This window comes from Trichechus manatus, unplaced genomic scaffold, assembly GCF_000243295.1.
Source record: "Trichechus manatus latirostris isolate Lorelei unplaced genomic scaffold, TriManLat1.0 scaffold00190, whole genome shotgun sequence".
NCBI classification, from domain to species: domain Eukaryota; kingdom Metazoa; phylum Chordata; class Mammalia; order Sirenia; family Trichechidae; genus Trichechus; species Trichechus manatus.
In genome coordinates this window covers 3,237,922-3,251,564 of record NW_004444126.1, presented here as the reverse complement: position 1 = coordinate 3,251,564, position 13,643 = coordinate 3,237,922, and the positions used below count along the sequence as shown (strand labels likewise).

The 13,643-nt window shown below is 48.2% G+C and overlaps 1 protein-coding gene across 1 annotated transcript in view; it reads right to left on the bottom strand.

Annotated features, from left to right (window-relative positions):
* Positions 1 to 239: 239 nt before the first annotated feature.
* The window catches only part of HPS4 (HPS4 biogenesis of lysosomal organelles complex 3 subunit 2), a 32,144-nt gene continuing 18,740 nt past the window's right edge, over positions 240 to 13,643 (bottom strand). The window contains exons 11-16 of the mRNA XM_004387625.2: positions 11,878 to 11,914; positions 10,853 to 10,949; positions 9,144 to 10,050; positions 3,612 to 3,744; positions 2,996 to 3,104; positions 240 to 411 (exon numbers count right to left, since the gene is read on the bottom strand). Of these exons, the coding sequence (XP_004387682.1) occupies positions 240 to 411; positions 2,996 to 3,104; positions 3,612 to 3,744; positions 9,144 to 10,050; positions 10,853 to 10,949; positions 11,878 to 11,914 (1,455 nt within the window). The remainder of the gene's footprint in view (positions 412 to 2,995; positions 3,105 to 3,611; positions 3,745 to 9,143; positions 10,051 to 10,852; positions 10,950 to 11,877; positions 11,915 to 13,643) is intronic.

The window sequence follows — 13,643 nt, the reverse complement described above, 5'->3', positions numbered from 1 at the left end:
AGCTACCCAGATAATAAAGCTTTCTCTCAAGCGCTCTAGGTCTGCTGACCTGAAGAACTACACCCTCCAAATCTACAGAAGAGGTAATAAAAACTCAAATATGACATTCCTAAAAAAGGGAATATTCCAAGAAAAAGAAAATGCAGCACCCTTTTCTACTTAAAAAGGCAGAGCTGGCATTGCTGGTGTTCCACTTTACAGTCACCTCCTGGGTCAGAAGCCTCCTCCTGCAGTGCAGTTCACAGCAAGTTCACCCCGTGCTTGAGTAGCTTCTGCTTGGCTTTGCCGGAGAGGCTGAAGGCACCGTCCTGAGGACTGGGGAAGCCCGAGCTCCGTGCTGGGGAGGCCAGCTGCTGGAAGTAGGTTTCCTGAACAGGGTTGCAACAGGCGTACACAGCTGTGGAGGCATTCCTGTGGAGGAAGAAGGAAGAGCACAGTTCGATGCTGCCCATGCAAATCTCAGACCACAAAGACCCTGGAGAGTTCTCTGGTTACAGTAGCCCCGGCACGCCCTAGAGCTGTGTGTGCACCGTTGTGCTGCAGGCTCCTAACTACACACTGAGTTTCAGGCTTTGGTGCCAATATAAGAGTCTTTCCTTCCTCTCAACATACTCGATGCTGGGACTACCATGGTGGCCAGAACCACCGATCCTGAAGTTGTAATTATTGAATAAGTGAACTGATGAGTGCGTGTTTCATGTGCTGTGTGCCAGGGGCTATGCAGAATGCTTGCCACATATTCTCTGGTTTACTCCTCACAGGAGCCCTGTGCTGTAGAGGTACGATCCCTATTTGAGACAAGGACCCCAAGGCTCAGAGAGCCCTGCCTCCAGGATGACATAATGACAGAGGATGGTGTCTAATCCTCTGTCCACACTGGGGGTGCTCAGATGAGGTATTAGGGATGTGAAGACACACCACAGACACCCTGTGGGCACAGAAGGAGAGGGAGCATCCACTGGGAAGCAACCAACTCTAAGGCCAGGCGCCTACCTGGTTCCTGGTTCCTGCCTGTCTCTAACTATTGTGGGAACTTGGGCAAGTCATTTCCTCACTGGACCTCGGTTTCCCCAAATCTAGTAAGAAAGGGTAGAGTCAGGGATTGCTAAGGTCCCCTCCCAGATCTCTCCTTCCATGTAAGTGGGGAGGAGAATTCCATCCTCCTCCAGCTTCTCCTTGGGGCCTCAAGGGCTCAATGGCCTACCTAGCTTAAATGATTTCTGCCACTCTCTGGACCAGCAGGTCAAACACTTCTTACAGTCATGGGAGGAGGTCCTCGGCTTGGCGGCTACAGGCACGAACCTGGAATCAGACATACCTGGGTGCTACTCCCAGCCCTATCACTTCCTAGCTGTGTGCCCTTGGCTAAGCTACTTAACCTTTCTGAGTCTCAGTTTTCTCATCTGTAAAACAGAGATGACAACAGGACTTATCTCAATGATTTTTCAAAAAAGAAATTAAATGAGTAGGAAGAAATATACTAAATTGCCTTAGACAGGGTTTAGTGCATGGTAAGTGATTATGAAATGGTAGCTTTTTTTTTTACTATTACTAAAATAATCTCTCAGCAAAACCCTTGAGCTACAGATCCCAAACCTGAAGAATTCTTATTAAGGGAGGAAAAAAAAAAAAACCCTCTCAGCTCCAAGGAAGGAGAAATACTGCAGAGCAACAAGGTGCTTAGTGGGTCAGATGCTGGCACTTTACTTGTTCCTTCTCCAACAAAACAGACACTCACTCAGACACATACACAGCCAACACGGCCAGTTCCCAAACCAGTGACTGTGGATACAAATCACATCTAGGTTGCCAGCCTGGAGCAGCTCTGAACTGATGCCAGAAAAGACACATTTATTACGGAAAGATAGACTGCAATATTAGACGGAGGTGGTGCCAGGCAGCAGAAGTACCTGGCACTCAAGTGTGGCGGGAGTCAGAACATTAGCACTGTCATTGTGACAAGAACTGAGACTCCAACAGAAGTCTGTGACACCACACCCTTCCCACGTGCCTCCTTAACCTGGAAACGTGTGTGCAAAGAACATGTACTTCAGAGTCAGAGACCGGATTCAGATCCTGGCTCTACTACTTACTAAGAATGTGGCCCTAGGACAAGTCACGTCTATTTGTGCCTCAGTTTCGTCATCTGTAAAATGGGGATTAAATAATGCACTTGACCAGATGGTCCCAAGAACTAAATGGAATGTTATAGACAACAAATGCCTGGAACATGGCAGCCAACCCCTCCTGGCCCTACAACTTGCCTTATCTTCTGCTACCGGTTTCATAAAAGGACATAGAGAGAAAAAAAATCAAATTTGGTGGTTAAATAATGTAAATTACAGTGATAATTAATAGAGCTACACTTACTGACATGGGGGTGTTCAAGGTATACAGTAAAGTGAGAAAATCAACTTGTAGCACAATAATTAGTGTGATCCGATTTTTTAAACGAGTACTAAAATTATTTTTTAAATACTAATAATCTACACTCTGCATACAAAAAATAAAACCGACAACAAAACCTGGAGTAACAGACACCAAACTATTAACTACGGTAATTTCTTGGGTGGGTGATGGGGTGAGGAGGGGAAATGTGCTATTTTATATGTTTCTGAAAAGTCTGAATGTTTTTATAATGAGCAGGTATTACTTTTTCAGTGAGGAAGACAACCACATTATTGAAACATCACTGATGGCCAGGAAAACAGAGAACCTCCTTCCTTAGTTATGACAGTGAGGTCCTTAAGGCTTTTTTCACTGTTGTAACCCCAGAGCCTACAGCAGGTCCAAGCCCCAGAAAGAGACTCAGAAAATACATGACCCAGGAATGAATGAGGGTAGATGATGGCAGCAACAGGCGCAGATAAAGGCAGACCTTGAGTGTAGTAACTAGAACGTTCTTCATTGACTAATGAGTGAAGCACCGGCTGGGACCCCAGGGAAGAAGGTTCTGAGTCTGTGTATGCAGCGAGCAGCACAGGGGAAGGCTCACCTTATGGTCATCTCATACAGCGCGGGTCGCTGGGCAAAGTCGGAATGCATCAGGCTGACGGCCTGGAGGAAGCGGCGATCCTGGGCTGTGGCCACTGCTGGCAGGTTTGCTTCGGGAAGAGGACGGAGAGGCTGTGACTGCACACTCCTCTCTTCCCACTCCTCTAGCCCCCCGCACTGTAACGGGGACACAGCCCGGCTCAAGGTCACAGATGTGGATGCCGAGGGGGAGAGTAGCAAAGGTGTGGGGTGCTGGGCCCCAACTGCTGCCACCGTGCAAGAAACCACACGCTGTCCCCAATAATGAGCAACACCCAGGCTCTACACACACATCGCAAAACAGAGGCAGACCTTATCATCACAGATATTTGAGCAAGTGTGAGCTTCTCTTAAAATTTGTCAAAAAAAGATAAATGAGCAAACAAGTGTTTGCCAAGTGAACCTAATCTCAGCGGAAGCCGGGCTGCACGCAGAGAGCAGCCAACGCTAAGCAGCATCAGACAACTCTGTGCAGGGACCCTCCCTGTGGTGCTGGGCCTGAGTCCTAACCTCCCCCACTCTCAAAGGCTCCCCTGTCCTGGGCTGGCGTGCCTCTGGATGCAATGCCTGCTCCTTACCCATCAGCACATTCTGAATACTGTCGTAGTGCGTGAAGTTGTATGTCCTGTTCACCGGGGCAGCCTCGTCTTTGGGAAGCGTCTCCTTCAGGTGGACCTCCAGCCCGTTCAGGGATGCCAGGCTGCTGTGGTACTGCAAAGGGGCCAGGAGAGGGTCACGCACTGGCAGAACTTGCCTCAGAGCCTTCTGAGGGCTTTCTCTTCCACCACGGACTTAGTTAAAAAACAACAATGCAAAGAATACCTTAGTGGCCACCTGATTTAGCTTTTTGGACTCACCATTTTTTGCCTGCTTTTAGAGAAGTACTAACTTTCACACTTATGCTCTCTCTCTGCTTTTTAAATTAAGGATTCTATTGTACAAAACAGAGATGAGCAGGGAAAAAAAAAAATTTAAGGGGAGAAAAGCAACAAAGAAAAATGACCCCTAATCTCCTCATCCAGTAAGAGCCACTGGTGACAGCATGGACTATATGCTTCTAACCAGGCTGCCACCAGGCTGCCGTGTTAACAATCCAGGCGGTCTGGGCCCCACCCCAGTCTTCCTCGCCCGGCCTGGATTGAGAAGTCCTCCACTGTATGTCATGAGTTAACCTCTCTCCCATGCACCTAGAGGTACTAGCTACACACTGTCCTTAGAAGGACCAAGAAGTGTCAGGAAAACAGTTCTCTGTGTTGTTCCGTGGTTCAGGGGAGGAACCCAGTTGAGGAAGGCTGTCAAGGAGATGAGGTCCAGGAGCCTGTATTTTCAAACACCTTCCACCAGGAGATGAGTAATGTGCAGGGACGGTTGAGAACACTTTTGTGTAATTCTTTTCTTATAAAATAAAAACTAAGATCAAGCCATAAATAATGATTGATAACAGTCTTTTAACCTAATAGTATAGCATGAGCAACTTTTCTCATCCTTAAATATTCTTTTGAAACATAATTCTTCAAGCTCCACTTTGGACTGGACCAAATACACCAGTCGCGCCCTGATGGGCTCAGGCTGGAAACGGGGCCTCCAGTGGCTCTCCCAGCTTCCCTGAGCCCTGGCCTCTCTGGGGCTGCTGCAGCCTTAAGAAGGTCATTGTTCCTGAGCATCAGACAGCTCACCGATGCAACTCATTCTGGCTCAGCCTCCTCCTGGCCAAATAACCCAGGGTAAGTTATGAAATTTTCTGTGTCTCTTTCTTTGTTCATCTGCAAAATGGGAATACTATGCAGGGCTGTTAAGTGGAGTAAGTGAAATAACGCCTATAAAAATCCTCTGTAAACTCTAAAGTGCTATCCTGAGGCAAGGCATTTTTAAAAAGCATCACTAAAATGACAACTAGCATTATTAAAGAGGTGGTGTCTCTTAGTAAGGACAAATGACTTGTCTGTGGACTGATGACTTTCAATAGCTATGTAAGAAAATGGAGGGCACATAGAAAGAACAGAGGCAAACAGAATGCTTCTGAAGTGAAGGTTATGAAGCTCAAGTGCTATTTTTGTTAGTGTATTGGCATTAAATTAGTTTTTATGTCTGAGTGTCTCAAAAGTGATATTTTAAGTTGCCAGTCCTGACATCCAAGGCTTTATTTTCTGTGCTCATCTTTGTACCCCCAATCCCTAGCAGAGTTCCTGGCTCCTACCAGGTGCTAAGTAAAGACCCACTAAGTGAGTGAATAAACGAACAAGGCCAAGAGCACGCGTGTTCAACTCAGGAACTATCTGGTTTAAATGGAAGGTGCATAGTTAAGTAAAAGTATGTATGCTCAGGAAAGACAAGCACAATACCTCAAGTCATCCACTTAAACCTAACCAACACTGAGTTTAACAGATGCAAATGAACCTCCAATTTAACTGATGCAGGTGCATGCATGTGTGCGTGCATGTACAAGCCTTCACCATAAAGTCAAATCACAGCCTCATTGGCAGTTTCTGGACCACAGGGACCTGGTAACAGTCACCTCTCCCATCCCAAGCCAGTGTCCCCAAGACAACACAATGAGGACAGAAAGTGAGCCATGCCAACCCCTGACTTTCCCCTGCAGGCATTAAGCCTGACTTCTGGAGTCTTCGGCCGAACTTGTACTCAAGATAAAATTTATTAACCATAAATGCACAGGTAATCACAAGATGTTATGCTGGATAATGTGTGGACACTTGTTTTCTGGTGACCAAGTGTATTCATATATACCAGGGATAAGCAAATTATGGTCCATGGGTCAAATCCAGCCCACCACCTGTTTTTGCACAGCCTGCAAGCTAAGAATCGTCTTCGTATTTTTAAATGGTTGGGGAATAAAATTAAAAGAAGAGTAATACTTTGTGACATGTGCAAATTATCTGAAATTCCAATTTCCATGTCTGTAAACACTGGAACCCAGCCACACCCATTTACTATTGTCTGCGGCTGCTTTCACACTGCGCCAGCAGAGTTGAGTAGCTGCACAAAGCTGAAAATATTTGCTATTTGATCCTTTACAGAAAAAGTTCACCAACCCCTAATATATACTACTCCATAATGTGATCCTCAAAACAGCCCTAAAGGAGACGTGGTGGTTCAGTGGTTAAGCACTCAGCTGCTAACCAAAAGGTTGGTGGTTAGAATCCACCTAGCAGTTCCCTGGGAGAAAGTCCTAGTGTTCTGCTCCTGTAAAGATTACAGCCTGGAAACCCAATGGGGCAATTCTACTCTGTCCTATAGAGTCCTCAAAAAAAAACAAACTAAATCCATTGCTGTCGAGTCGATTCCAACTCATAGTGACCCTACAGGACAGAGTAGAACTTCCCCATAGGGTTTCCAAGGAGCAACTGGTGGATTCGAACCACTGACCACTATGCCACATAGGGTGCTAGGAGGTAATTAATTATTAGTTGCCACTGAGTCCATTTTGACTCATGGTGACCCCATGTGTGTCAGAAAACCCTATGCTCCATAGGGTTTTCATTGGCTGATATTTTGGAAGTAGATTGCCAGGCTTTTCTTCTGAATTAATTACTTAGCTGGGGCAGATTCCTGGACCTTCCGACTTCTCGTTCATACCAGAACAAATGGCTCAAGTCTAGTCTGTGCCACAGTGTGCAGAGGGAACAGCACATGAACACACCTTCACTTAGAAGTACTAGTTTCATGAGGGTGGGGGAGGGCACTTGTATTTTACGACAACATGCTCACTTGGACGTCAGGGCTCAACTACTGTACACAGACAGCCCAACGTCCTATTGGAGTGATGAATAATTGATCTGATCACTGTATTTGAAGGTCAAGGCGATTATCTGTTTGGAGCAGGAAGCCATCAGTGGCTCTATGCTGCCCCCTGCTGTGAGCCTCCTCTACTGTTGTGAACCAACCCCAGCCTCTCCCAGCCCTCTCCAATGCCTGCTCCCGTAGGCCCAAACACAGCGGTGGGAGGTGCTCTACAAGACAAGGTGGTAAAATGGCCCACGGGTACCTCGGCAGTATGTAACATAATCAAGGAACCCTTTCACGGGGTTGTGCTCACGGCACATCTGAACTGTAGTTCACCATTCTGCAGGAGATTGGGGTTTACTAGGTAGCAGCAGAGGGTCTAGGGGAAATGAGGTCAAGTATTTTATATGCAGGTCTGTGGCAAAAAGGCAATGAAAGATTTCTCCCAATTATTAAATATATAGCCATCACGTCTGATTAACAAGTCTGCTCTTTAAGTCCACAGGTTGATCAAAGTCGGTTACCCCTACTCTTTTTAGAAAAGACTAGCTTTTCTTCTTCCATGAAACTACATTCTATTTCTTGAGGCCTACACAGGATTGCCATGAGTCAGAATTGACTTGATGGCAACTAACAGCAAGAAACCCTACTTTACATGAAAGTCCATGGAGGCTGTTGTCGTAACAACATGGATGGGCCTTGACAAATCAAATGATATATCCATATATCAAGAGCCACAGAGGGTAGGGTCTAATCCCTTTCTTCATCTTCCCACGTATCACTACAAGGGCAGATCAGTGGGGGAACAGACAGGCTGGAGATGGGAGAGGTAAGAGAAGAAACAAGCAAGAATTCTGGACCTACCACCTGTACTAGCTCTTTTTATTTCAATGAGTCTGTTTTCTTATTGGTAAAATGAGGGTTAAAGTGCCTACCTCAAAGAGCTGTTCTAAGGCTTGGCTAAAACAACAGATGTATTTAGCATATAGCTGACGCAGAATATATCTTAACTTACTTACTTCTCAAAGAGTAGCCTGCGCTGTTTTTTCTTTTTCTTTTTGGAAGGAAGGTAAAGAGAGATTGGATCCACACTACTGCATCCACACACTGAGCCTTCAACATGTCATGTCTGAGGCTCAGCACCGTGCAGAACAGACCAGGAAAAGCAAGACCGCGTGGGGGAGATGAGCTGTACGGCACTGCAGCCACAACTTCCCTGCTGCTGCAAAGCAGGAGATGGATAAAGTCGCTCAGAGCTATGGCAAGTGAGGATACAGGAAACAGATAAGCCACAGCTGGGTGATCTGGGGACTGAGCAAGACAGCTCTCGAGAGGAATGCAGTCTCTTGCAAGGGGCTCTGTGCAGAGGAAGCTGCTTGGCAGCCTCCCCTCCTCCTTTGTGCTCCAAGGTGACTTGCTCACTGATGGAGGGTCACAAGCCCAGCATGTTAATAAGACCACCTTAGAATAATACAGATTTACCAATGAAAACAAGGCAAACCCCAGGACACATTTGCCCTGCAGCAATCCCAACCTGCTGTTCTCACCGCTACCACTTTCCCTGCCAGCTAAAGCAAGGCTGTTACTATAGCAACTGAACCTCCAGCGTGGGCCCCTAGAAGGTCAGTTTACTGCTCTAAGTGGGGAAGGGGATGCTAGTGGCTTAAGGAGAGTCCACCGGGGCCAGGTAGGCTTTCCAATGTCCCAGGCCTTCTAGAAAAGCACTCCAGATAACCCCAGTACCATCATGAGACTGTGGAGGGGACTGTGCTGCTTCCGAAGAACTCCCAGCCCAGGCTGTGCAGACACAGACTCCAGCTGGGACAGAGGCAAGAGCTCCCAGCCTAGGAAATGAGAAGGTTAGCTGCAATGAGCAGCACAGCAGTGGCCAGGTCTGTGGCTGGCACAGTCTCTCCACACAGTGCCACACTGCATCTGGACCACGTGGTGTCAGTCATCACCCCCAGACTACTGACAGGGAGTCCAGGCTCAGAGATGGAAAGGCCTGTGTGCAAGAGCCTCCAGCTCAGGCCTCTCCTCCCTCAAGGGCCCGCGCTCTGGCGATCTGGGAGGAGCAGGACAGAGGAGGACTACATTTGCTGGACACCTTTGCACCAGGCGCTATGCTATGTGCTTTACTCAACAATCTTACTCACTCCCCACAAAAACCTATGGAGGTAGGTACTCTCGTGACCCCATTTTACAAACCCATTTTACAAACGAGGCCCCATAGCTAGGGGCCATGCCTTATCACCCCCTTCCCTCTGCTTCAGGGCAGGGCTGTGCGGGAATCATCCTTTCTGCATGTCCATGCCCCTAGGAAGTGGAGGGCTGGCTACACAGGGCAGGGGGACTTGGGGGGCACTCACCACCTCCTCGATGGCTGGGCCATCCCCCAGCAGCGGCTCCTCCGCCAGCAGGGACAGCACTAGCCCCTTCACACTGTGCGTGTAGAGGTTCATCCTCACAAGTCCCAGGTGGGATTCCGCCGGGGCTGACTGTGAGTCTGTTCTGTCTGCAGAGGGATCGCTGTCCTGATGGTTTGCCAGGCCTGAATGGCTCTCGTGGACCCCATCCACACAAAGACCCACGCCTTGCTCCTCCACGGGAGTTTTCTTTCCTCTCTGCCTCGAAGCTGAGGGAGGTGATGGCAATGGCCTGCTGGTCCTTCCGAGCAGAGGATCTTCTCTGGGAACAGGGGCTTGGTGGCTGTCGCCAGGAAGGTCTTCCTGCTGCTCCAGGGCTCCGTTCTGGGTGGGCACCTCAGGAGAGGAGGGAGTGAGGGAGCCACTGGTGGCTGTGCCTGCAGGCAGGTCCTCAGAAGGCCTGGGTTCTGGGTTGCCAAGGTTGCTGACTGATTCCCTGTGGTGTGGACCACCACCATCTGGGGCAGACATGTGTGGGAAGGCAGAATGACCTGAGGATGTTTCCATTTCCAAAGCTTCTGGAATGTGGAGTACAGACAAGTCCAGTTCCCCTTGGGAAAAGCCAAGCTCCTTTACCAGGGCACCACTGGGACCAGAGCCTGTGCTCCTGGCTGTGCTGTGCAGCTTTGTGGGCTTGATATTCTCTGTATCATAGCCAAACAGGTATCCGTTCTCCCCCGTGTCATTTGGCCCAGCGAAGTCAGGGGACATGGGCCCCAGGGTGGTGGCCAAAGTCCAGGCCATGGATCCCACATGCCTGATGGTGTTTTCCTTTAGTGTAGATGTGCTCCAGTCCCTAAGAGGGTGTCGAGCTGAGCTGCCCTGGAGTCTGGCTGGCGAGGCAGGAGGGCTAGTGGGCAAGGCAGACATGAGGGAGGGGCACATCGCCCGTGTCCAGGGAGAGTGCCCCTCCCCGTGGGAAACTGAAGCACAGCTTCCCTCAAAGTCATCGGCATAGTAACAAGTGGGTGTCTGAGGCCACAGAGCCTAAGACGTCATCAGGGTCAAACCACAGGGGTGACAATAAGGCAACACCTGGCTTCACTCCAGGCTTCACACAGTGACACCAGGGTCACCTACTGAAAGGGCACAGCCCACGAAGGAAGAGTCACCTACAATGGGAGGGTCTACTTTGAGTCAGGTCCTACGCTAGGTGCTATACACACGCTATTTCCAATTTTAACACCCACCCATTGCCGTGGGGTCGAGGCCGACTCATAGGGACCCTACAGGACAGAGCAGAACTGTCCTGTAGGGTTTCCAAGACTAATCTTTATGGAAGCAGGCTGCCATATCTTTCTCTCGCGGAGTGGCTAGTGGGTTCAAACTGCCGACCTTTTGGTTAGCAGCTGAGTGCTTACCCACTGTGCCACCAGGGCTCCTATAATTACCCCAGGAAGTAGATACTACTGGGCCCATTATACAGAAGGAATAATTGAACTGAGGCAGGGAAATGGACACAGGTCACACTGCTCATCACTAGGCCATGCCGCCTCTCGCTACGCTGACCTTCCAAATGCTCCCATACAAGGCAGAGCGCTGGGAAATATGAAGTTAAGGAAGGGTGGGATGAGCCAGGGCTTGTCTGCATAAACTATATAAGCGGAGTCCCTAAACTCGGTGGAAGCTTCAGCATGTGTGAGCTCGCTTACCTAGTCATCTGCTCCACCAGGAATTCACGGAGGCTGCCGGCTTCCTCTTCGGTCACAAACACAGGCATGATCTGCACGTTCAGGGGGAGTGCGGCTCCTAGAATTGCAGAGCAACATGCATGGGGCTCGCCCCTTAGAGAAGACAGGGGGCTGATGAATCCCACCCATGCACCAGCTCGGAGAGCAGCACTGGGAGCACTCCGTAGCTCAGGACAAAGGCCACAAAACTGCAGCTCTGACTTCTCTGGCCAGCAAGAAAAGAGCCCGTGCAGGTGTCACTACCCCTAGCTGCGGAGAAGGGAAATGTTCGGTAGGAGAAAGTTTTGCGGCACTTAAAAACAAAAAAAGACATAAGCTGGAAAAAAGCACTTAGTGGTGCAGTGAATTTTTACATACTTTCAACCGACAAAAGGCATTTTCCCCAACTTATGCTTCTAAATAAAACCAAATAACACTCTTAGGGACTCCTCCATATCCTGCAAAGGTCTTTCTGGCACTTCACCACTATTTACCCTCACCTGATCATGATCCCCTGGAACCTGACTGAGAAATCTCATAATACCTGGGTTAAAAACCAAACAAACCAAACCTATTGCCGTCAAGTCGATTCCAACTCATAGTGACCCTATTGGACAGAGTAGAACTGCCCCACAAGGTTTCCAAGGCTGTAAATCTTTATGGAAGCAGACTGCCACGTCTTTCTCCCTCAGAGCACCTGGTGGGTTCCAACTGCCAACCGTTTTGGTTAGCAGCCAAGCGCTGAACCACTGCGCCACCAGGGCTCCTACCCGAGTTAAGGAGAACCTGAAAACAGAGATTTGAAAAGGCGTTGCTAAAAGAATAAGTCTTACAGTTAGGATTTTGATGGATAATTTTGTTTGTGAAGCTTTAGTTTATGTATTTTCCTAATCTTATGACCACATGAAACATACATATGGGAATACTCGGCCTTTCAGATGGTTTGTATAGGGACAGATAGCATTAGAGACTGCCGTTTTCAAGTCTCGACAAGGCACACTACTTACCATGTCCCCGCAAGGCATCCGCCCCTGTAGGTTTACTCTGAAAACAAACACACACAGAAGTTAGCACTGTGTGTCACATTCTCCACTTGACCTGACCAGGAGCTCACTGTGCCATCTGCTCATAAGATTTAGCCAGGCCCAGGAAGCTTGTCCCAATGCCATGCCAGCAGCAAAGCAGATGGAGCAGAAGCCGCCGCAAGCTGCTTGCTCCCCACCACAGCTGGGGTCTGGCGAGAGCCTGGGCCTGCCCCAGCTGCCAGGCAGCAGCTCTACCCTGATACACAGCCGACTTGCTTGAAAGTCAGACTTGCTCAGTCTCTCCCCTCTGGGAACAAAAGTGAGGATTCCTGTTACCTTTCACACCTTTGGAGAATTCTCTTTCTAGAATCCAGCCACATCTGCAACAGCCCTGGCATAGAACTCACACACATAGAGAACTGGGTAGCTGTCCATCCACACAATCCCTTCTTAATCTGGTTAAAACCTGCATCAAATAATCCATTACAGCTAATAGCAATAAAAACAATGAAACATGACATTCACTGAGCTCTTACTGCCTGCCAAGCATTATCCCAACATTGCTGTATGTGCAATGGCTCCTTCAATTCTTAACAATTACATGCACGACAAGCAACTTATCCAGGATCAGAAAGTGTGCAAGGGAGTCAGGATTCACGTCCAGTCTATCAGACTCTGGAGCCTGAAGAAACCCTAAACCACCATACTACGTGCTTCTGTGAAAGGAAAAATAATGCCCAAGTTCCCATTTTCACAAAGCAACTGTGACTTCCCACTGCTCCCCATGAAAGTTCAAACAGTGTGGAAAGGAGAGCTCGGAGAGCTGGGTTACAGTTGACCTCTGCCTCTTTTCACAAACTTCCTCAGGAGCCCTGGTGGCACTATGGTTAAGTGCTCAACTGCTAATTGAAAGGTTGGCAGTTTAAGCCCACCCAGCAGCTCCGTGGAAGAAAAAGACCTGAAGATCTGCTCCGGTAAAGATTACAGCCAAGAAAACCCTATGGGGCAGTTCTACTCTGTCACACGGGGTCACCGTGAGTCAGAATCGACTTGACAGCACCCAACAACAACAACAAAATAACTACAAAATTAAGAATCAGTGTTCTAAACAAAAACCACCCCAAGTCCAGGAGTACTGGAGGAGCACAGGAGTGATGAAAGATCTGCTGAATCTTTCGAAACTGTATGTCTGTCTCCCTCTGTCAACCCAGGCTTAGCACAGTGCCTGACCCACCCTTGCTGAATGAGTGAACAAACGAAAGCCCAGAATGAATGGTGCCCCATTCACTTCTTGAATCCCTGGGCTAAAAAGACAGGAGGCCAGGCACCAACTCTCTGCACAGTGGAGTGTGGTTTCTAGCAGGTTCTCATTGCAACAAAACCCCATTAGCACAAAAATACGAAAGCCCTGCAACACTTGCTATAAAAGATTTGACCTACACAAACTGCTATACTAGATCTGTCCTGTTTATTCACAGTCTAGGCAAGAAACCTGGGAATCATCTCAAAGGAGCTTTCCAGCCACCTCATCCTGACGGTTCAAAAGGACCCACCAAAACAAAACAGCAAGCAAACAAAACAAACGACTGCTCTTCTAGCCAAATGACTTTCACTCTTATGAAATGACATGGCTTTCTTTCTTTTTTTGGTGATTAAAAAAAAAAAAAACATGTTTTAGGTCATTAAAGCCATATGTAAAGCTTGTTCACTTATTCTAGGTGAGTATTTATTTACGTGTGTGTGTGTGT